A 25,141-nucleotide genomic window follows, 5' to 3' on the forward strand; every position below is an offset into this window, starting at 1 on the left:
TCAAAGGATTCATGGTAGCGAAGCGGTGAAAAAGATCCGAAAATTGTCTACTCGACTCGCGGAATAATTCAACTCGATAGGTATATATGTACCACCCACTGGCCGCGTAGCCTGCAGTGCCGGCACTGCAGAGACTTCGAGGCAGACACGCGACGACGCACAGATTAGGCCTAGTCGAGGCGAAGCCAGCCAAGAGCGAAAAGCTCCGAGCGTCGCCGCCGCGATGCGATAAAATATACGCGGATCGCTGATGCGTCTGTAACGAATGCCTGCACACACGCCGTCTCACACACGGTCTATTACAATCAAGGGAATCCTTAATAAATCCCGAGGAGAGGAGAGAAGAGGAGAGGAGAGGCGAGGAGACCGATCTCACGATTTCTAAACGCCGGGAATCCGGCCGAGATATTTTACGGCTTCTGTCGCTTCTCGTGTCCGCATGATCGGGTCCAGCTGCGGGGATTTCGAAGCGTTTACCTAAGAAACGAACGGTCGAAGAATCGAGCCGGAGAAGTTATCCGAGGTATTTCACACGTTTTTATCCAAAATTTTCGTGTCCCGAAGTTGGAGAGGAAACTGGGGATTTCGAAAAGTGTGGCATCACGTTTTAAAGATGTCATCGACAATATTGAATGCTTTGCGATGATATGAAAATCTGAAAAACATCAAGCATGATAAAAACATTAAGAAAATTAAATTTGAATAGTAATAATGCTCAAAAGTTATCGATAGATTGTTTGAACAATTAATGGTTTGATACATTTTTATGGAGTTTTTTTTTTTTTCGTCATGTGAAGCGAATTCGTTGATTTTTCGGAATACAAATCAATTTTTAAAGCATTTTCTCAATATTTTGAAATTTCCGTTTTCCAAAATTTTTTAGACTGTATTTATGAAACTATTCGTTCAATGCCCCGGAAACTTTGTAACTGTAATTTTAATTCATGTGTATTCAGAAGAATCAACGAATTCATTTTGAATGAGAAAAAATACATGCCCAAATAATTTGTTAAACAATGTTTTGTTTAAACAATTTATTGACAACTTTCGAGCATTAATATTATCAAAATTTTATCTTCTCATCGTCTTTATTATGGTTGATTCTTTCCGATTTTTACCTCATCGTAAAGTATTTAATATTGTCCACGAAACTCACTTTTCCGTGGAATGTATAACCAATAAATACATCCTTAACCCCGTCTCAAGGTAAACATTATACCGAAATTTGAATTTGCGAAAGTATAGGCAACTACACTTTGATTTACCTACGATGCGTTAGAGTCGTATAAAATAGGCTGTGGAACATTTCTTTCCCACTTCTATAGGGGAATGTTTTGTTCGGGGGCATCTCAACAGCCAGCCGGGTGACAAAAAGTGTGAATAAAAATTTCTAACGTCCCTGCAGGGAGGCACAGGCAAAGAACTTCCGCAATTCGACAACGAAGAGAAGGGTTTGGAAAAAAAGAAGTAAAGAAATGAATTTCGCAGTATCTACTTTTCCCTGTGATCGTAGAAAAGAAAATTCAAATTTTGCATCGGGGTGAAAAAGAGATGAAAGCTCCCCGGTATCTTCTTCCACTTGTTCATCGTAATTCAGGTACAGATGGATCGCAAACGACGTTGAGAAAGACAGGCGCAGGCGGGCACGTAGGTACAAACCTACCAGACCCTACAAAACCGATTGCTGCGGGGTGGTGGATATATTTGGAGCGAATTTCGGTTGACTAGCATTCGAGGTTCTCGAGTAGGCTATTGAAAGGATCTACCTACACCGGGATAAAACAAGGGGATAGCGAAGTCCGTGGTGGAGGGAGAGAGAGAGAGTGAAGGTCGGAGGACGAGGGCTCGGAACTAATATACTTTCCTCCTCTCTCGCTCTCCCGAGTTCCTCCGCCTCCGCCTCCGACTCGGGCTCGGCTCCATCTCAACCCTCTTACCCCGTGAGCCCCTTGGGTTGTGAAACAGCCTCCTAAAGATAACAAGATAACCCGTTTCAGGGTGGCATTCAAACGTCCTCATTTCCAAAAGTCTTTGCGCGAATCTAAAACTTTTCAGACACAAAGCACCCGGCTTTCTTTTCTTTCCCGGTCCTGCATCAACTCATGGGGTACCTGCCTCGGCACGTCCTCTTCTTTTATAGCGCGTTTTCGTCATTTCTACAAACAAGCGTGACGCATCAGCGCAGGGTTTAGAGAAATTGTCGTCTCAAACTCCTGCAGCCCGTAAACTTGGCGCTATTCCCAGCCCAGCTCCGCCCCTCCACCGGAAACTAGCAATTTTCCTTCCTCCTTCGCTTTTTTTCTCCTTCACAATGTCCTTTTTTCCCTACTCTCGTCAAGGCTGACGCATTATACTCGTAACGCTGCTTAATATGCAGCGGCTAATAAGTTGAGAAGTAAAGTCCTTCTCGCGTTCTCCTTAAAATATACGTATACCTATATTACCCATACATACAGGTACGCGTGTGTATATTTGAGGTTGTGCAGCAGGGTACAATAAAGGATCAGGCATGAGGTGAATAATAAAATTGAAGAAAATCAAGAGCGCACGGTGGCGGGAATTGTGAAAGGGAGAAAGCCGAGTTTCGGATGAGGTCAAGTACCCACTCCGTGATTAGCCGGATAACGATCTGGCTTTATCTATCTCCATCAGGGTCTAGTGGTCCATTGGGTGAGCTACTGTTTGTCATTTCGTTTGGCTATACCCAACGGATAAGGATGACTGTTGCGTGAGCTGTACGTTATACGGAGAACTCCGAGAAAGACAGGACGGACGGCGCTGTGCGCCAAGCGCGCTGCACGAGAGAGTGTAATTTATGCATACATCCACGTAAAGATGGGTTGAAATGGAGAATAACTCGGCAACGATAATAATAACAACGACGGCAATAACAACAACAGTAACTGTGCCGGGATAACGATTCCGGCTCGCAAAGATTTTCGGGAATAACGAGGATGGAGTTTTCTCAGTTCCGGGCGTCGAGCGATCCGCCGCGTCGTTGAATACAATTAGGCTCAAAATATATTAATATTACATCATCGTCATCCTCTCGAATTCAAATCACAAAATTTAACCCCTGGCTAAATTTATTTCGCTAAGTGATTCGAGGTGTCGTTTTAGAATTCTGCGATCGACCCTTGGTCACATTTTACATTATACTCACGGTATAATCGGCGAAATTGGTAGTGGGTAATTCTTGAAAATGAAATTGTGAAATTTTAAACCCTCCCCCTCCCAATAATCTTTTCGGTTATAATGTGCACTCAAATATTCGCGAATATCAAAATAATTCAAGTGGACTTTCAAAATCGAGGTGGGTACGTTATATTTGGTTCGCATGAAATATCCGTCGGATAATATTAACATGTAAGCTGCGCTTTCGATAATTAATAGTGAATTTCAGACGCCGCATTGTATCCTTAATAGAAGGAGACTGAATAATAATAAATTGAAGAATATTACCCATCACTCTGTCGCGTAATTATTATTTATAACATCAATTGGCGAAGAAGAGATCGTTATATAATACTAAGGGGAAAAAAATAAAGAAACAAGAACGTAATAATGACAAAATTTTGGCAAACTCATCGCTGCCACGCGTTTTATATAATACGGTTTGTTCGTATGCATCAAGAGTTTTCCAGCCTCGAGTACGCGTAAAGCAGGGCGCATTGCTATCCACGTGAATATACATCGGTCGTAAATAAAGACGAACAGCTTCATTTTACGTTTACATGTACGTATGTAAAGTATGACGTAGCTACATCGGTAATTTGGGTACTATGTACATATCGAATGCAAAAATAACAGTCGAATAAATATAGATAGGTGAATAATAATGATAGGAATAATAACAGTGAATAAATAAGTGAGTATAAACCAGGCGATAGTGGGAACCGCGGGGTTGTGCCGTGAAATTATGATGCTGCGGAATTATTCGCCTCGCGAAACACGATATGAGGTACGTACGTATTGTACGAAAACATGTGTGTCCGAATCGTTGGTTGTTGAAAAGGGTTTTAAGCTGAACGATTCTGCGGGCACGTGAACACGTCAGGTTTATACTACATGTTTTCGTGAAAACAAAAAAGAAGGAACAAACGAAATTTACGAAGCGTAAAGAGGCGAGGATAGCGGGGTATGGACTGGGAGTAAAAAATGTTGGGAGTTCGGAGAGGTGGCGAGTATTGAAAGTGACGAAATTAGAGCCGAGTCGTCAAATTCGGTGACAAAGGACAAGAATAGACCATTCGGTAGCTGAATGGTTGACAACTTGTAATACGAGAGGTAGTCCTTGGATTTCTCCCCCCCCTACGCGGTTTTACGTGTCACCCGCATGCCTCGACGGCGTGGTAGCATGACCTTATTTCACCGGGGGCACATGTCGGGGTATCATGGCTTACGAGAGAGAGAGAGAGAGAGAGAGAGAGAGAGAGAGAGAGAGAGAGTGGAGCGGGCGAGGTATGAAAATAATTAAACGCGGGGTCCCCCTGTCAAAATAAGTAAAAAACTGTCCCTCGTACCTGCAGCGTGAAAAGTTGTTAATAATAATATGAAGTATCAGTAATAATTCTAGATTCCAGAGAAATGGAAAAATCTAATCTGCATAGTGCATTGACGATTGAAATTATTGAGGGAGAAGAAGAGAGGGAGGTGGAGGAGGCGGCGACGACGGACTCGAAGTGCCAATCACTGTCAACGCGACCTGATTGTCGTTTACCAGCGATACGGGTTTAACATTCGAATTGCGAGTGAAGGGATAGAACCGTGAGTCACGAGCAGAGATCGAGCGCCGGTGATGAGCGTCTGTACAAACCACCGGTTGACAGACGGTCTGATCAAACGACTTGAATATTTGTATATATATTATATCAGAAGAAGATAATTTACAATTTTCCACCGTGGCACCTCCTAAAGAGTTTGTTTAGGTTAAAGGAAAGATTCGGGGAAAGGACGAGCGTTCCACGTTACGTGGAAGATCGCGCTCATTTGACTGTTTCACTTTTTTTTCACACTTTTTTGAATTTGTGAAGAAACACGTCGTAGCACTTCGATTATTATTTTTTTCCTGACGTTTATATTCAAACCAAAGACCACGATCCGTAACACAACGATATACTTATCAACCGGGATATATATATATATTATATATTATATATACATATATATACATATATATATATGAATTAAAAGTTTGCATTAAATTGTAAATATTTTAAGAGATTTGAATTGATAATGAAAAAGTCGTGAGATACACTTCTCAAGCATCAAATGGAGACTTAAGATTACAAGCGTGGCTCTTCTTCGTGACGTAAATTGATGTACCGATTGATGTAAGCAAGAAAGAAAGAAAAATTATATTCACGATTCTTTTCTACATTTAAGAAAATGTAAATAAGTGAAAAATCAACCGAATGCGATCTTCCGCGTAACGTAGAATGCTCATCTTTCGATTATTAGTTTTAAATTATTTTATTTTATATTAATAAACACCCTGATATATATGTATATGGGGGAAAAATGGGCCCCCTTGAGGTAGGAATAACGTTACAACCGACTCGACAACGCCATTTTTTTGTCTTTGGCCGAAAAATACATTTCAAGCGTTATCGACATTTTATGAAATCCTATATGAGTTCGGAGCACAGCCTAGTACAGAAACAACGAAAATAGAAGAGGTAGAAAGAAACACGCGCTCCATCAACTGCTGAAAATTGAACCATGAAAATACTAGGCAGGTGCACCTAGCCGAGGCGGAAATATTCGATTTGCCAATTTTTTATATCCCAAGCCATATTGTGCACAGAGCGTCTCGTCGCGGCTGAGATATGAAAGGCGTACAGCGAAAATATGTGGGAAACTCAATACACCGCACAGGAGTAAGGAAGGGACCTCTTTTCTCAGTCAGAGCAAGGAATTGTTTGAAAGGTAGCGAGACCGAGGAGAAAGAGGGAGACGACGGAGGAAAGGGAGCAAAGGGAGCGACGAGAAAACAGTCTGTTTGAAGTCCCGTTGGTTTCTCTCATCTCGTAAGATTTCCCTGACGTTTTCTTCGCCACGCTGCAGCGCTGCCAACAGCAGCGTTCGTCGGAAGGATGAAAGCTCGCGACTGAACAGCCGAGACCGATCGCGCGTTGTGAGCTTCTAATAAATTAGCAAGGATCTTCCGAAGTTCATTCTACGTCCAATCGTTGTACCGGTGTATCCCGATTTCGTTTTCAGGACCAGAAAACGAGCCGAGAGACGCGCGCTGGCGTTGGCGACCGGTGAAGAAGAGGATAACGCAAGTAGTAAGAGTCGGCGTACGGTCGGGCATCGCGAGTCGATCCCAGAGCCATCAACCGTCGGATATCTTGTGTCTGGCTGCGCCTCGATACGGAGAAAGCTTTCGGTGAATAAAGGTATACCTACGTGTCATTCGTCCTTTTATGCTGACGGCCCTCCGCGAGGATTGTGACGCAGCCGGATTTACACGAAATCGATAGAAATATGGGAAGTGGAGCGATTCCCGGGTGGAGAAAAGCGCGGTTTGTGTACCAGCCTCGTCCGCTGCACGGGCGAATATCCACCGCCTGTCTTTACCTGCACCGATACTTTTTTATCAAGTTTTTAATTTTCTCCCATAACACATTTTTCCTATTCATCCATTCGCGCATGCATACACCGCGTAATAAGCGTGGCAGATCGACGAAACGATTGTCGTGATCGCCGTGTCAGGAGACGAAGGCTTGGAAGGTACAAGAGACGAGTTGTAAGTGAATTTGTCATATCTGCAGGATAGGGGAACGAAGTAAACCGAACCGGAGAGATTCAGCCCTGATTGTCGAATTACCTGATTGTGGTCGATTGACGTGGTCCTGAATCGAGGCCGGGGTTCGTATTCCTCTCGAGATATCCGATCAGTGTATAATATCAATTTGGTATAGCAGCGATGTGATCGGAATTTGAGGTTAACAAATTGGGGGCTGGGGGGAATATCCTATCCGGTTCAATTTTGATAAAAATTGTGGCATTACCTGCGGGTTCGACGGCTTATACATCGTCTGCGGCAACGTGCCCTGCAGTCTCGTCATCAATTTCACTTACCCATACGCAAGATGTGCAGGTAGGTGCACGTCGAGACGTCGTCTCGAAGGGGGAGACGGAGAGAAGAAGAGGGGAAAAAACACTGAAGAAAAATGAGAATAAAAAACAGAGAGCGAAGTGATCTCGAGTGAAGGCGAGATCGCAGTAATCGGTGGTACCGCAGCAACGCGACCGCGATGACCTTGACGCGGTGTGTGACCGCAGGACACCGAGAACACCGTCGGGGGGGGGGGGGGGGGGGGGGGCAAGACGCCCATTATCCTACGACCTCGTTAACCGGCTTGACTCGGCGTTGGAGCGGAAAGCAAAGTTATCGCTGGTAAACAGGAAGGCAGACTCTTCCATCTTGGAATTGAATTCGCGATAATTGCGTTGCTGCAGGGTGAGTGCACCTGTCGAGGAGAGGGTGAGGAGGACCGCCGGCATGGCGCAGGGGAATTGCATGCAAGTTCGCAACCGCCAACAGTCGGCGAAACTCTGTGTATGAATCGAACAAACCTTGGCTGGCTCCGGGGTGAAAACACTATATCCTGCTTCCATCGAAACTCCTCCTGGGGAAAGACGGGAAACTTTAGCTCGATGGTTACGCTCCTTTTTTCCGAGGACTACCGCAGTCGGCTCCTTATAGGTCAGGGCTGCAACTAAAGATTTTCGATGATTAGGTACGTCTAGGCTTTTCTAGAGTACAACTGTGAAAAGTAAACAACGCGACGACCGAGTATTACGGAGGTAAGAATAATAATGGAAAAAGGCGATAGTAAGAAGGATGGCAAATTGGAATCACTTATTTACTAGGAATCAGAGAGTGATAAGGGGACTTGACGAAACGGAGAATTGGCTTAATTAAAAGCGTTAACGAGGTTCCCGGGTAGCGGTATTGCATCTAATGAGGGTGGCTTTTTTCAAGAGTTTTGGGAACGAAACTCCTTGTTTACTCAATCGAAAAGTGGTGTTGTTCCTAAGCGGAAAAGTAAGCCACACGTAAGATCGAGTTACTTCGTTAATTGTTTCATTTGTTATTTTTTCTCGTCTTTTCTCTCGGCTTTTATCACTGATGCGAAATCATTACGCGGAATGAAATGCTAATCAAAGAAGATTATATTAGGTTTCGCTGTTGCGGTTATGAAAATGACGAAATCCATAGATGTCAAATAATCTGGACACCATTCTTCCGAGTGATTTTCGGGACTCCTGTCCACGAGAACTTTTGATCGAGAGGATACGTACCGTAACATACTGGAAACCCAGCCAATTCGACCGGGAGCCAATTTCCATAAGGATTCCGCGGGGTCCTTTACTGATGAATTTCGAAGGCTGTTCCATGTCTAAGGATATCACGATAACAAGTATGGGGAATATAAGCCGAGCAAGATGATGGAGAGACACGAGATGGCTCCGAGGCTCAAGTCAAAAAGGCGAGGCGTGCGTTATTTGGTATATAAGGGGCTTAACGCTTACATGCAGACATGCCCCCACGTATACCATCGCCGCTCTCCGTCCACGCGGGATAACATCTTAAGCCAGAGGGCATAAGGCGCAGTCGGTAATTGAAACCGTGTTCCACTAATTAGATTAGGTGGTTATTCGTTTTATTTTTTAGACCGCTTCTCTTTTACACTTCACTGCACCCTTCCGCTTTTTCACTTTCGAAAATACATATTATTACGTATATCGTAGTCCTCGAAGGGCAAGCCGCAGCGTTGTAGGTGCGCAGGAACGGGACAGAGCCGGGTCCCGTTAAGAGGAAAATTCCCCCGGGAACACTAGTTTCTTCTGTTTTTTGAAAATACTTCTCCGGGTGATGTTTATACGTATCCCGAACCTCACCCCAAGGAGAAAAAGAAGGTGCTTATTCGCCAGCCCCGGCATAACAACCGCGTCTTTTTATTTGAGGCGGGCTGGAATAGGTACCCACCTCGATTAAGCTTCTCGCGAGATTAAGATACGTATCTCGCAACGAGGTTCCCTCGCTCGGGATATTTTCACGTTAAATCAAATTATACCTCGTTTGTTTAATTAAATCGGCATGACTGTATACCAATTGCCTGTCAAGAAAATATGTGCTTCTTCGACGATGGTCAATACCTATGTCACGATACTTAGCTAATCCGTAATGACAGGAGTTATAAGCTCCAACTCGCGCATTTGGCACAACTCGTCACCTCATCCTTACAGCTCACTTCCGGCGCGACTGACGATGTCAACATCGATTGTTCATTCGATCCTAACGAATGGTTTTCTTTCAACGACCATTTGATAAGTAACGATTTACGCTGACGGAATATCATTCTGTAGATAAATTCAACTTACATGCAGGTTGGATCGAAGGACGTGTTTTATCGACTGGCATGTACGCCGACAATTACGATTGACGTGTAACCACATAGTTGATTTTATACGACCCGTGTCCGGCTGCGATGTACCGCAGCGATTAGTAACGTCAGGGGGAAAGAAAAGGAGAAAGAAAATGTTTGTTTATTCTACGCGTCACGTTTCGGTTTCCATTATTTATCGTTTAATAATTGATTAGGTAAAAGTTTCTCTGGGAGTGTCTTCGTAAGATACCGACACCGGAGTTCTTTGAATGGAAAAATTAATCGGTATCGCGTGTCCGGGCAAGTAGGTAGGCAGGTAGGTGCTTACCTAGGCAGATATACGTATACCAATACCGATTAACCACGAACTTGCAGTTGGAGCCTGCGGGGTCTGAACGAGTGGTAAAATTCTATTACGATTGTAATATAAGCCGACCGTCGGTTCTGTTTCACCGTCTTCTCGTCTCCCTTCTCTCTCTTCCCTTCCCCTCCTTATTGCTCTGCAGCGGGTTAAACGTACTTGCCGACGACGGGCCGATTCACTTCGGATCCCCCGGATCGCTCGATCCATCCGGTGTTCGACCGATTCATTGCCAGGCAATCAAAGAAGTTCTAATAACCTACGTCGGTCGGGGGACGCCAAGAGCAGGTTCGTCTTATCTGGCGTTTGAATCGGAAACCAATTTGAAAGCAATATGATGCTCATCGCCTCCGCTTATCTGATCTCCGGTGCCCAATAAACCGCTCTTGGATTTAGCCCGATTATCCCGGATGAGCTCCTTCAAGTCGAAACCGCTCAAACTCCTAGATTTTCTCAAACTTTATCAAACCCACCGCAGCCCGTTCGTGATTCGTACATTCGGCTAGAATTATCCATCTTTCATCAACGCTCTTATTCGCTTCCGACGAGTATTGCAGGCGAAAATACCGCCCGTTTATTCCTATCCTCGTATCTCGATGTAGGTAGTAATACCAAATGACAGTTTGGTCGTATGAACCAGGCGGATGGTCGGAGGTCCTAATTGCGGCGGTAAAATCTCTCGCGGGTCCGAGTCACCGTCGTCCTTCGGGAGGACATGGATACGGATATTTATGGACCGAGTGTATATCCAGCCCGCGCGCCACGGACCACCGTGTGGAAACTGGAAAGGCCATTTTTGAAAACCAAATTTATGATGGCCAAATTAGGGGTTTGCCCGGCTAGATTCGACGTGGCGTGTTAGCCTATTATTATATACCTCGAGTGCCGTCAGTCTATGGTATTAAAAGGGAGCCTGATTCCGTGTTATAAATTAACAATAAATCTCCGGGTACCGGAAATTCAATTTACAATCAACCCGACCCGCTCCGCGTACCATTCTCTTCATCCACAGATATTTCCAACCGCTTGCCAATCCTTTGACAATTAAATCCGTGGAGAAAACGTATTTTCGTTACAACGCGTGCACATAAGGTAACTATCCAGATCCAGAAATCCGGAGACTTTTCCTCCCCCCGATCGCCCTAATCTATACTCGAGATCGGCAGATACCGCGGCTGATACCGTGCCAACAATGGGATAAAGAAAAGATTTCAACCACCGGAAATGACGTTTTGAAAAAGGTTACACCACCCATAGGGAGCCGGTATTTAACGATCAACTTTCCAGATAACAGGTCGCCGGGAAGGAGATTTTATCGGGTCACACCGGTGCGTGTATGTTTTTTTTTAATTTTTTTTTTCCATTTCTCTACACATTCAATTCTCTTTCACCACCGGAACTGCATAATGCAACGGTTTAAATATTTTTATCCTTTCTGTCGTTCTTCCTCGTATATCGTACAAACGTGAAGATAAAACGGTAAGTACGTGTGACGGATAATTGAAATTCACGGGTTTCTGGATAAAACTCTCTTTGTCATCGTACGGCAATTAGATAGTGTCTGATTATATATCTATATAATATAGAGGTGGAAATCGAATTCTCGTAGAAGTCCGAGAGGTTAACCAGATCCTCTATGCGACGCTGAACAGACCCGAATGGTACCGCGAGGATTATAAACTCCACGGAGGCAAGCCCGAGCTGATCCCCATCCTCTCCTCGCCCCGTCAAGGGTGAAGTTGAATTTGTCGTCACGGGATAAGCTAGTCGTCCCTCGACTAACCCTTATGCATATATGTATGCATCCAGCCCTTGTATTACAGACCGGTATGCAGGGTGGTCCGGACCTACGCGTAAGTCCGCAAACGCTTTGCTATCGTCCGATGTAAGGTCGTTGAGAATGTTCAGGACAATGTTCGCGGAGCGATCGCGTCTGCCGAGTGATATTCAACTTGACGCGAAATTAGTCAGGCGCCGCGTTAACTGGGGGTGGGGGGGTTCGGCTGAACTTGCTAAAATCATACCTATCTTACGACGTTTTTTTTAAGAGAACATGAATATAATTAGAGCAATTTGAATTTAAGGGCTTTACTATTTACAGTTTCAAGAACGTTTTAGAATTTTTGCATGGAAATTAATAACAAAATGGCGGCATGGCGCATACAAGTAGCGAACGACCACGTTTTCAATACTGTGGCGGAGATTCCTCGGTCAATTTTTGACCGATCAACTTGAAGTTTTGCCGCAATCCTTAAAGCTTGTTTATAGATTCGAGCTCGCGGCTTGATTTTTGCATTTGAATCCCAACATTTTTTTTAACAATTTCTTGGTCGAAAAATGAGTTTTCTTTTGTTAATAATCCTATATATTTGAAAGAAGACATTTTTTTAACAACATTTAAAAAGTGTTTTTTAATTCATGAAATTGTTTTATCTTTTACTTTTAGAAAAAATTCTAAATTGTTCTCGAGACTGTACATAATGAAACCATCAAACTCAAATTGCTCCAAGTGTTTCGATCTTCTTGAAACAAAAATAAAAAAAAAAAAAAAAAAACGTAAAAACAAGTATGATTTTAGACCGTCCAAGCTGTACCACCCCCCCCCCCCCCCCCCCCCCTCCCCCCTTAATTGATCCCGCTGCGTGCGGTGGTGGAGCGTGGAGCACATGGTATAGCTGGTTCAAGGGTCTTGAAAAACGGAGGTGTTTAGCTCGGTATAGATGCAAGATAGGGTCCCGATAGGAACCTGGATTTACTTGTGCTTAGCTGAGAAAACATCACCTTTGACCTGGGAGGTCCGGAGTGATTTTATCAAGGAAACGCTGGGCGGGGCGCCAACCTGGAAGGTTTCAGTCGTGCGCTGACTATATTAGTATCCATGCGCACAAACACAAACACACGCAAACACACCCTGGCTGCAGCGTACGTCGTGTACGCCGCGTTTTCTACCATTATAATAGCTGCCAGCTCGGGGAAAGGGGAACCCTATATAGGCAGGAATTAATCCCACGGAATTTCTTTTCCCTCTACGTAGTCGTCTTTCTTTTTCACTCTTTTCATTATTAACAAAAAGATTTCCACGTGGATGTAGACTTGAACGGTCTCAATTAATGAACTCTCGGAACCACGTGTCGACTTTATCGCTTTTATTCCGTAAATGTTTCTTCGAGCCGTCGCTGCAATACGCTTGTTTCCTCTCCTTGTTCAATATTAATTATTAGCACGTGCAACACTGGCCGCCGTCGCGCCCCGCAGAGTCGAAACCCGTATTCTCTCTCCGTTAACAAAGATATTACGCCATGGTTAATTGACTTATTAATATAGGGCGGGCCAACCGTCCGCCCACGTGTTCATTTGCATCCGCCAGCCGCACAGGCACCGCATGCATACATGCAACTAAATACTTGCTCCAATTTTTTTTCCACATCTCGCGTTTCCGTCTAATTCTTTTTAGCCCTTTTTCCCCCACCCCCTCTTCATCTTCATCTCCATATTTTTTTTTTTTTTACTCTCCCCCACCCATTTTTCATCAGTATAAAATCTTTCGAGTTAATTCTTCGAGCTCGTATATTCTACGAAATTAAACTCAGGAATTCACCATCCGTAGGAGGCACGTGTAGTACTAATTGTTCTTTTTTTCTTTTCGTTCAAAGAGGGAGGTGGTATAAATACACGATGACAAGAACCGTCCGCTGCGCTCGCCTCTATGAAATTGCGGTTGGTCTGTGTTCAGACGCGCAGCGCAGGTAGGTAGACGGGGAGGTATGTTCTCTACAAAACAGTTTTTGTCCGCTCGAGTGAAGAGCGACCACCACTGCGGGACACAACGCGGCTATGCGAGCGCTGCTCTTGGGACAGAACGCTTTTCATTAAATCCCCCGCCTCTTGCCCTTCATCACGCACGCTCACGCCCTCTCACCTCTTTCTCCCCGCTTTTCTCGCAACCCTTCCATTACCACCACCACCACTACTACTACTGGTTATACTATTTTACCGGTATTCGCCCCGTGCTTGTCACACCGATTACCAACAGCAGGTAGGTATAAAGGCGCACGCGACCAATTCGCAGGTGTAACGCGTTATTCTGTACTCCCGTTAATTCGCATCTCGATCTCTTTTATCGCTACCCACATATCGTATATGGAAAGAAACGATGCATAAAAACTTGGTGAAAAAGCCACGAAAATACATCACAACATGTAATACGGTATGTATGAGGTTGTATAAGAGGATATAAAAAAATGATTAGTTCATTTTTCAGCTGCGAGACGGAGGTGAAAGAAAAAAAAGGGGGTAGAAAAGAGATTTGCTTGTCTAGGAGTGCTTACTTGTATTGTGAGAATCTAACGGTCCGTGGCAAAAAGTTATTCATCTCGCTTCTTCGTCTCCTCTCGGGCAATAAACAGATTTTAATGTCGTTGGTTCATCCCGCGTCCATCCGTTACACATACCCACGTACGTACCTACGTACACACGATTCACACATTATACCCAGAGTGGTGGACACCGGGGATGAAAATCCTCTCGGGTTGTTCAGAGATGCTGCAGGCTTGTCCGACGTGCATAAATCCTAACCCTAGCCACGCCCCGGAGTCGAAAATACGAGAGAGGGTAACTTTTGAGGCTATGCCAAGACACACATTCGAGATTCGACCGCGCTTGCACAGTCAGCCCTCTCTGCAACCATCCCCCCCTTAATGCCGCCAGTGCCTATCTGCGTTTGCCTGCAGAGTTTTCGAGCGTCACAGCGGGGGGAGAAAAAACTAAAGCGAAAAACAAAAACAAAAAAAAAAAAAAAAAATAAACACACACGCACGCGCGCGCACATCGGTTACGTTTTATCTTATTTTTTATTTTAACATTTGCGCGAAAAAAGGAAGAGGCATACTTCGTTTGTTTTCATCCCTCTTTTACTCTCTCTCTCTCTCTCTCTCTTTCCCCCGTCGTCGCGTCGCTCCGACTAGTTTCGAATGTTTCTCGTTCTCCTCTCGTTCTTCTCTTCCTCTTCTCTATCGCGGCATGGACGTTTAAACCGGACAGATGTTCTTCTCCTAATGGTTATATATACGCCTTGGGTGAGATATTTAGGCGTAACATATGGTCGTTACGGCTCGCTGGTACATATATCTAAGTTTCTTGTAAATAGACGGAGTAGTATATATACGCACGTGGGCATAAGAAGTGAAATTTGAATCCCGAACCGCGTTTCGTCACGCGCCCCGCGTGCATGCGGCACCACCGTGAAAACAGAGAATGAGAGAATGAGAGAATGAGAGAATGAGAGAATGAGAGAGAGAGAGAGACAGAGAGAAAGGATACGACGTAATCGAGTAGGTATATCAAAGCCTGGTAAACTTATAACGACTGGCAGAGTGTTTGAATTGGTTTATGCCCTAGTATACGCATGTAGTCGGATGTCATGTACGACATCACGCGTACATACCTACAGTATAATACGGTATGGTAGTGCCATCACTGAGTTCCGTAATCTCAGCCGTAGATCCTTGTTAATACGACGATAACGAGTCGCCTAATATATTACACAGTGATTTACAACCTGCTTACATATCTACGCCACGTATTAATGCCGGTAGAAGCAGCAGCAGCGACGGCGCTACGTAATATATGTATATATAATATATTCGCCCTTGGGTATACACATCTATACTTGGCGCAAAACTCATTCGCCAACATTATTTTACTACGAAATACGCGGGCACCTACGGGTATACAGGTGTCTTCGCAGACACGCGTTAACGGGGCTGTATACAACCGGCAACCGGATTCGAGTTAAGCCTCGCTTCCCGTTTCGATCAACGCCCCCGCATTACGGAAGCACGGCATCCACCATATCCACCATCCAGCATCGCACGGCTCAACATTTTATTCCCATCTTATACATCATTCAGTCGATTGACTTAACGTTAAGCGTATACGGATGAAATCTAGTCGACGGAGAGTCATTCCAGCAGGTTTTATAGAGATTTTTTTTTATAGTGCATTAAAAGCGGAATATTATAGATCCTAAGATTGAAACGAATTATAAAATTGAGACGACGGGTCGATGTGCATATTCACGAGATCGTTTCCACCGGCGTGTAGAGATGTAAGAAGGATACCGATTTGGTTTTATAATATGTTGTTCTTTCAATAAAATTCCTCTAGACTGAGCCCCCCTCGTCCCGTTAGGTACCAAAAAATAAATTTCTAGTGCTTGACTCTCTAGCAATTGGCTTTAGTCGCCGAGAAATTCACACTTTGTGCCGACTTTTTTGTAACTTCGGAAAATAAAAGGGCCAATAATTGGGTCTAAGCGTGTCGATGACTGTTACACTTACCTTACATACGGCACACGTTGTTCATGCCCGTACCTAATACGTGCTCACTTACCCACGGGCATGAAGACAGGAGGAAGTGTAGAAGGCGAAAAAAAGAGAAAAACCGGGTAGAACCGCCGGGTCAGAGGCTACGCGACGAGAGATCTAATCAGGGAACACGGGGCAGCTTTTAGTAAAGATTTTCGGTTCATTTGACCGCGTGTTTGCCGCATGTCGACGGAACGATGAAGGACCGAATTAATTCTCCTCCACACCTCGGTGTGAAGTACTTACTCGTGTCAGATCCTTTGCGGGATCCTGTAACGCGCCCTGCGCTGTTAAAAATTTCTGTATGGAACTTCCTGCACTGTAGTGGAAGTTTTATTCCGATACGGAGCAGGGAATTCACCGTACGTTTACTGTTTGTTCAATCTACAAGTACAATAAACTTCCTTTTTTGTGCTTTTCCTATAAATTTTATTAAAATATAATTTTTTTTTTTATCGTATATTCAAGAAAAATACATTGTAATTTACGTAGCTGCACCGAATTTCTAAAATTGCGATCTGATTTCGTAAATTGTGTGCAACCTCCGAACTTTTAAGACTGAATTCGATAATTTTTTTCCATCTACCGCCATTTTGTCAATTTCGATAAAAAAAAAAAAAGACAAGAAAAGCCTCGATAGCAAAATAGCGGCTTTCATACTGATCATTAATCTTTTTATAGTTTTTTTCAGATAATATTTACGGCCAAAACCGTGTACACTACGAGGACATCTTTTTTTGTCAAACACATTTTCAACCGTTAAAAAATTTTTTTTAATTAAAACCAACGTTTCAAATTAATCAATTCTTCCGTTCTTCCTGAGTACTTTGATATGACATAAAAAAAAATCAGAGCGATTAGCGCATTTTAACCATCGAAAAAATAAACGCGAAAATCAGCTATTTTTCGACCCGTTACCCTAGGATGATCCCTTGACCTAACACATATTTGTTGAGTGTCATCCCAACTTGCGAATAGCACAGATCGGTTATAAATTTCCCCGGATTGAATCGTATGACACGGGTTTTTTCAAGTACACAAAAATTAGTCCCTGAGCTCAACTTTCCTCATTAAAAATATATTCCAGATTGACGATCGGTCCTCTGATCTTATCGGACGTATCGTGCAGGGCTTATTCTGTTCGTGAAGAGGCATCGGGTTATACCTGTTGTTTTTAATGTGACGGTTTGATCTTCGAAAATAATTGTACAGTTCCGAGGGAGTAATAGTTTCAAATAAAGAGACGACGGAAGAAAAGACAGAGGAGAGAATCAAAGTAACTAAACGAATGTTTCATTCCGAGCTTGTTGATAACATTTACTTAGAATTTTTCCTCTCTTTTATATAATTGTCTCCTATTTTAGAGCTTGTATATATTCTGCTCCGAGCTAATCGTTAATTTCTCACCTCATTCCTCTGCAGTTAATTATATATAACCGTAATAAAATTGATGCTATTGAGCTTATACATGTATAAAAAGAAGTATATTATAAAATTAGGATAAAATTTTGAAATTCATACAAAAAAAAAAATAACTGGTTGCAAAAACTACATGTATTTAAAAAATAGTTATTGAAGGTAATACGGCCTGGCACCTAATTCTCGATTGAACGGTAACAGCAGCTGTAACATAAGCGAGGACCAAATTAATCGTAAAGCGCCGCGATCGGATGATTTTAACTGTGGGTACATACCTAGAGACGTAAGCCAATTATTGGTAATGAGACTTAATGAATACGACTAACAAGGCTAATCCAGCTACCAGCGAGCGCCATGTTTTCAATGTTTTTAATTATACTCCCCGCATAGCAAGATTGTCATCGGGAGTGTTGATTGGATTTCGTGATCAAGATCCCAACAATTTTCACTTCAATTACGCTCGAAATGAACTCCTTGGCAGGAATTTTTTACTTCGTGTACGGATCGGGACGGATTCGGTAGAAAAAAAGGGACGAGAAAAAATTGAACTTTGCCATCGGTGCGGTCGACGCTGCGGGAAAACAAGGGCACCCTTCCTCCTCTTCCCAGTCAGTCCAGCACCAACTTCTATCGGCGACCGTTTTCGCCTGTCAACGCTTTCCCAACTTTCGAAAATCTCCGTCCGGGGTTGTATTACACGCAAGTATCCCGGTAGACCAAGGCTAGAAATACGCGGCATTTCGCTCACCGGTTTTAATACCCCGGAGCGGAGATCCACTGGATGTTGAAGCTACGCCCTAAATTCACCCGGCATATAATAAACTCCGCATAGAATATCTGAGCAGGGGAATAATACTACGGTATATCCGAATGGATAGTTCTCTATATACAGCGGCTGTGTGGGTATATAGAATGATCGGATTAATCCGCTCAGCCCGAAAATTTCTCAGCTCCGTGGGATGCGGCGCTGACTAATTGACGCGGATTATTATAGCCCAGATATTGTATAATTTCTCGATGTTTTAAGAAAGTGCATATTCGGGGAGAGAAAAAAAAAAAAAGAAAATAATCTCAGTATCGCGGGACGAGCGCGACAGTCTGAAAATAAATTGAGAGAGGAGTGGCCGTGAATGAGAAAAATAAAGCAAAGCGAAGTGAAATACCAAGGAATATATACTGAAAAACGATGAGGGGGGAAAAAATGTCCAAGAGTAAATATATGCGAAGAAAGTTCGTTAATTACTAGAATTAAGGTTGTCGAGTGATAATCAGCCGGGCCAGGCACGCGAGCCAATCAAAAAACCGATAAGAATTAACGGACCGAGTATACGTATACATATATCTATATATATATACATATATGTACGTATACTATATACGAGGATGTTGTACAGTCCTGGTGACACCTCATTAAATGCTAAGCCTGCGGTGTAAATCTTGAGTTAACATCTTAATACGAAGTTAGAACAACGCGATGATATTCTCCGGCTTTAGCGTTACATTATGTACAAATCTCGACGAAAATGAAGAAAAAGTCAAGCTTTGTATATACCTACACGCCTATAATACATAAGAAAGAAAAATTCTAGCCGAATCCCCTGTGACGATTCAATCGCCGCGGAGTCTCGAACGAAAAAAGGACATTCCTGTATCACCGTGCGCTCGGCTTTACAGTACTCAAAATAAAACGTTTGAAGGACAGACATTTATACGAGCCGCATTTTCGTGCGACGCGGCGGCGTTATAAAAAATATTTTCCTCGTCGCGTATATTATAATATAATACGGCAAGACAAATTTCAAGTTGGGGATGGAGAAAGGAAAATTGCAGACATTATGCACTGTAACGAGGTTGCGGGATTACAGGTGTTCGGATGATTTGAATTTAACTACGCACCCCGTGAGGGGTCGCGAACTGTTGTTAAGTTACTATAAGCTCGGCGAGTGCGCGAGTGTGTGTAAGTGTAATTATTTACCAAGAACTCTATACGGAAGTTGGCTCATTCAGGTTAAGCGAATATACATATATTATCTGAACAATATTGTAAGAGGCGAAGAGTGTACATGTATGTATAAATGTAAGTCAGACTCAGCAGGACGGTTCTGGTTATCGCCTCTCCTTCCGGTGCCCGAACAAGTTTTCAGGGCGAGGTTCAAATTCCGAATTCGAAAGTATCGAAATTCCGAATTTTTCGATGATGAAACTTAGTGTACACAAATCAAATTTTGAAGAAACATCAAAGTTTCGAACGGCACGAAACCCGACGCTCAAAGTTACGAAGAGGCGTAACTCCGAAAAGTCAAAGTTCCGAGATTACGAAAATGAGAAAATTTTAAAATCTGAAACTTCGAAATTCCGAATGCTTCAAGATTTTTAGGACCGTGAATTTCACCACTTTGATGTGTGTTTGCTTTCGATTTTCGATACTTTGACGTTCGGAATTCTGGTTCTTCCGATTTTCGGTTTTCCCCATTTTTTTACACCGACTCGTTGAGTAGGTAAAGTACGCTGTGTGGGTATATTTTAATTTTTCGGAATTTTACTCTATCGAAAATTTATTTTCCGCAACATTGCTCTGTCGTAACTTGAATTTCTGGAATCTTGCGTTTCGGAATTTCGATCCGTTGGTTTTCCGGCGATTTGAAACTTCGGTGTTTCCAAAAAGATTGATTTCTTTACTTCCAGTTTCCCCACCAAATAATTCGGAATTAGGCGCTTTCGGAACTTTTCAAATTCGGAACTCCAACCCCGCCCCAAGTTTCCAAATTCTCCCTGTAGTACGCGCGTGCAATAATCGAGCGGCAAGGGGTGAGGTAAATCTAATTCAAGCAATAAAAAAGTTCAGAGAAAGATATCCGCTGGTCCCCAAAGCATGAAATTCACGTCCCGCATATCCGCCGGCAATCGTACGTCCGTTATTCGTAATAACGAAACACCTACGTGCAAAGAAATTGTTCGGTTCCATGTGTAAGTGTACCTTACACGTATTGCGGGTATTGTAGGTATCTACTATTGCCTACCCCGTGATAACTCGGGGTAGAAACTTGGCAATATAATTTCAAGGCGCGGACAACTGAGTCTCGATTCGACTGGATTACATAAAGACGATACTGCGAAAGGGAGGATTTATACCGTAGTTTATAGTATACATGTATGTGTACAGTATGTATATTGTATACTATAAATTCGGCCCCGTCGCCGCGAAGTTTATAATATATCTGTACGTGGATATCATACAGTTTATTCTGAAAGAATATTCTACCTCGCTGCGAGATTCAACGAGCTGTATGCGTCTAGTCTACGGTTAAAAATTTCAGCCGATGCGTTGGAACGCTTGCAATTTCAATTCTTCGCACAGAAACACAATAACGCGTGCATATGCATTACATACCAAAGCCGAAGACGACGAGTCGAATAATCTTATACAACTTACCAGCCAATTGAATAACGTTTATTTTAGTATTAATTACTGACCCGATAAGAATATCATATAATTTCTAATTCACGTTTTTTTTTTTGATTACCTTTTACAGATCTGTCTACTGGGCTTTGTCGTGGCGGAAAACACGTCGACGGACGACACTTCAAGAATTTCTCACACAGACAACAGCTTGGAGGTTGATACCGTGGCACAGGTAAGCAAAACGAAGACTCGCATCTTAAATTAAAAAAATATGAATGTTCAAACGAAAAGTTTAAAAGGCATTTTTCACGGTTGAGATAGGTCGACGGAACCGGTGAAGAAAAATACCGGGAGTAAGAGGACCGCGCACGCCGAGAGGCGTGAAATTTCTCGTGTCAAGAAATAAGTCAAAGCAATGCGGCTAGAGCATCTCGTCTTTTGAATTTATTCACAAGACTGAAACGCACTGTGATGAAAATTAAGGACAGAATCTGCGAAATGCGCGCAAAACAAAAGCCATGAAAAATAAATAAAAAGATGACGAATATATAACACAAGTTGAAATTAAGTTTAAGCACCTGGCGCAAAATCGTCGAGGATGAATGATGACGTGGTGAGCTTTAAGTTCCGAATTTCAAAAGTTCCGAAACCGCCTGATAACGAATCATTTAGTGACCAAGCTTGAAGTAAAGAAATCAAACTTTTGAGAAACAACAAAGTTTCGAATTGTCGGAAACTCGGCGACTCAAAGTTCCAAGATGCAAGATTCCGATAACTAAAGTTGCGACAGAGCAAAGTTCCGAAAAGTAACGTTCCGATAGAGTAAAATTCTGAAAGTCAAAATATACCTACCGATACAGATTGGTTTACTCATCGAATTGGTGTGAAACATCGAAAATATCAGGATTCCGAACGTAAAAATATGGAGAATCCAAAACAAACGAAGATCAAAGTCGTGAAATTTCACCGAGCCAGAAATTCACAGAAATGAAAATCTTCGATCATTCGGTATTTCGATGTTTCAGCTATTTGAATTTTCTCATTTTCGCATTTTCGGAATTTTTCCATCTCGAAACTTTGCACTTCCTAAATTTTGAGCGTCGGTTTTCGGATCATTCGAAACTTTGATGTTTCCTCAAAGTTTGATTTCTTCACTTTAACCTTCGACACTAAGTAATTCAGAATTTGACGCTCTCGGTACGTTTCAAATTCCGAATTTCCAGCCCGTCCCATTACAACGTTCTCTGGGGCAGGTATGCATGCGGTCGTATAACATCTACAGCATGTACGTGCAAAGAGCACCCCCGAGTTGCGGGTATACATCGAAAAAGAAGGGGTGGATTTAGAGGTTGGTAAAAGAGGTTCGCTTCACTGCCCGCAAGGCGTGCACACAGCAAGCCAACTCAAATCTTCCTCCGAGTGGTGAGCTGCATTCTAAAGTGTCGCCGCAAGAAAAACCGAGGTGATTGTGAGGATCGGATAGTCGATGCGGTCGGTCGGTCGGGATCCCGCAAAACGCGATGCTGCGCTTTTCACGCCAATTAGTTTTTCACCATTCGCAAAGTGAGATGTCGAGACACCTCCACGTTTCTCGTCCTCTCTCAGTATATTTTCACCCGAGAATAAGCCGCGGGGGGTGAAAACAATTCTCTCCGTTTCTCCCTTCCGCAATTTTTTTCTCCATTTTATTACCGCACGCTTCATTCAATTTTCCCTCATTTTATTTGCGACTCTCTTGTGTTCCGCCACGTTCGGGAAACGTTTACCCGCTTTTTCGCCCGCGTGGAAAATTCGCTCCTTGATCTCATCGTTGCTCGACGACTCGTTCTTCCGTCCTATATGTACAAGACCATACGTGCTCATCGCAGTTGAGGTATTATTCGACGGATATTCCCAACCAAACGAGAATCTCGGTGAGAATATTCAACACTTCGCGACGAGATAAAAATCTGAATAAAATCATTCATAACCAAGTCGATAAGGTAATTCGTTTTGAATAATAATAATGCCAAGAAGTTCTTAATAAATTCTTTGAAAAAACATTTGTGTAACAAATCTCTATTGAGAATTTTTTTACTTTATTTGAAATTAATTCATTGATTCTTCTGAATACTTGTGAATTTTTTTGAATAATTCCGTTTTCCACACTTTTCTGACGCTCTATTTATAAAACTATTCGTTCCATGCATCTGAAACTTCTTTAGCGTAATGGTTAACCATTTACGAAAACCTATACAAAATTTTAGGACTCTCGAACCACTTGAACATCGCCGAAGATTCCAAAAAAATTCATAGATATTCAGAAGAACCGGTGAATTCATTTTGTATGATGTAAAAAAAAATTTTACTAGCGATCCGTTAAATAAATTTTTGTTTAAACAATTTATTGACAACTTTTCGGTGTGATTATTAATTCAAAACGAATTATCTTATCAACTTGGTTACGATTGGTGTCCTTCAGTTTTTTTTTATCTCATCGCGGAGTGCTCAATATTCTCACCGAGATTCACTTCTAGTTGGGAATATCCGTCGAATAGTACCTTAAACTTTACTTCCGAACGATTCTCCATGTCGAAATTCTATACGAAGAATTATTTTCAACTTTACCGAGGCGATTCCTCGGATACACTCAGGTACATTCGTAATGTCCGACAGACGAATCGGAGGAGTCGTCATCCTCGGATATCGAGGAGAAGGGCCCTTGGCCTTTCAAACACAGATAATTGGTTTGTTACGTTCAATTATATTATACGGACAAGAGATCGCTGCTTCGAGCTGCCGGTTTCAAAAGACTCTTTCACGTTGTTACTCTCGTTATACTTTTGCAGATATTGCGGAGAATCGCGGCGCAGGGTCACGAGGATAATGCTCTGTGCGTATAGGTATACGGACAAAAATGTATTATCGGTTTCCAAACAGAGAGAGAGAGAGAGAGAGAGAGAGTCGGGATTCGATACTGGCATTAAATATGTAGTGGAATAGGAACCCGAGTCCACTTTTGTATTCATTTATTTAAATGTAACCTTATTGCGTATATGTATACATTTTCGCAGAGCCGATAGAATGATATAATGACGTGTAGTGGCGCGAGAAGAGGAGCGAGGGAATGAATTTTGTTGTAACTCGCAGTTTCGAATCCGTCGTGGGTAGAAAAATCAAAAAGTCAAACTGTGATCGCACGCGATTCGATTCGACGTTTCGCTCGCATGTTTCATGAAGAAATGGCGGAATAAACGTAAAACGGAACCAGCGTTCCTTTCACGATTTCACGGCGAATATTTTATACCGATAAGTAACTAGAGTCGGAAAAAATGGTAGGGAAAGAGAGATTTTTTTTTTCTCTCAAATCTTCAAACGGTCACGCGGAAGCATAAAATTTTGTAAAATCATTCGGAGCACACACAAGGGGGGAGGGCGAGGCGGTCGTCGGGTAGATAAACTTTCTTCTTTTCTCTTTCAGGGTTTCACCGGTAGCCGAGAAACGGGGGGGAAAGCTAATGGACATACAATAAAAATACGTCATGGTTTTCCAAGAATTCTTATTCTTCGAAGACAAACGACATTTGGATACTCGAAAAGCTAGCCTGGCTTTCCTCTCCGCGGTTCACTTCCATTCCATTCCATTCCATTCGATCCCCGTTCTCCTGGCATCTAAAGCCTTCGCAAAGTTACTTATGCATCTAGGCTTACGTATCCATACACACACGCCTAGGTACATATGTTTTCATCGAAATAACTCACGAGATCGCGATACTTGCCTGCGAAAAATATCGAACCTAATTCGCGCCGATCACGAAATTGCACCGACATTTTTTTAAAACGAAACCTAGACGTGCTCTCAAATTTATTTCCACCCTGGTCGTCGTTCAGGTGTTGTACACGATATCCCGCGGTGCAGGGAACGTATAGGTACTGGAGGCACCGAGCTAGTAAATCACGCCGATCGATTCGGAAGAAGAGGTGGAGAGCTGGACCGACGAATTTTTCACGAGCTTGGTGCATTAGGTGCAGTTACCAGCCGCGGCATCGCCTCATTAAACGACAGCCTTTTTTTTTTTCTTGAACTCGCTGGAAGTTCTCATCGGCTAAAGAGGACTATATTTATATAAAAGCTACGTTGTAATTCGCGGAATATTGAGTATTCGATATTGCTCGAAATAAACCGATGATTAGAAGGAAGGGGAGAAACATA

The 25,141-nt window shown here is 42.8% G+C and overlaps 1 protein-coding gene and 1 long non-coding RNA gene across 6 annotated transcripts in view; one reads left to right on the forward strand and one right to left on the reverse strand.

The window, feature by feature from the left end:
- The window catches only part of LOC124223082 (uncharacterized), a 111,337-nt gene that overhangs the window by 41,496 nt on the left and 44,700 nt on the right, over positions 1-25,141 (reverse strand). Inside the window, exons 4-5 of one of the 2 annotated variants that reach the window (XR_011177681.1) lie at positions 21,071-21,204; positions 7,585-7,727 (exon numbers count right to left, since the gene is read on the reverse strand). This is a non-coding gene — a long non-coding RNA (uncharacterized lncRNA). The remainder of the gene's footprint in view (positions 1-7,584; positions 7,728-21,070; positions 21,205-25,141) is intronic. The other variant, XR_006884198.2, reaches the window with a different exon arrangement.
- nolo (no long nerve cord) overlaps positions 1-25,141 on the forward strand; it is a 93,768-nt gene that overhangs the window by 32,495 nt on the left and 36,132 nt on the right. For all 4 annotated transcript variants that reach the window (XM_046634725.2, XM_046634726.2, XM_046634727.2 and 1 more), the window contains exon 2: positions 21,080-21,181. In XM_046634725.2, coding sequence (XP_046490681.1) covers positions 21,080-21,181 — 102 coding nt within the window. The remainder of the gene's footprint in view (positions 1-21,079; positions 21,182-25,141) is intronic.

Source organism: Neodiprion pinetum, chromosome 7, assembly GCF_021155775.2.
Source record: "Neodiprion pinetum isolate iyNeoPine1 chromosome 7, iyNeoPine1.2, whole genome shotgun sequence".
In the NCBI taxonomy this organism is placed as follows: Eukaryota; Metazoa; Arthropoda; class Insecta; order Hymenoptera; family Diprionidae; genus Neodiprion; species Neodiprion pinetum.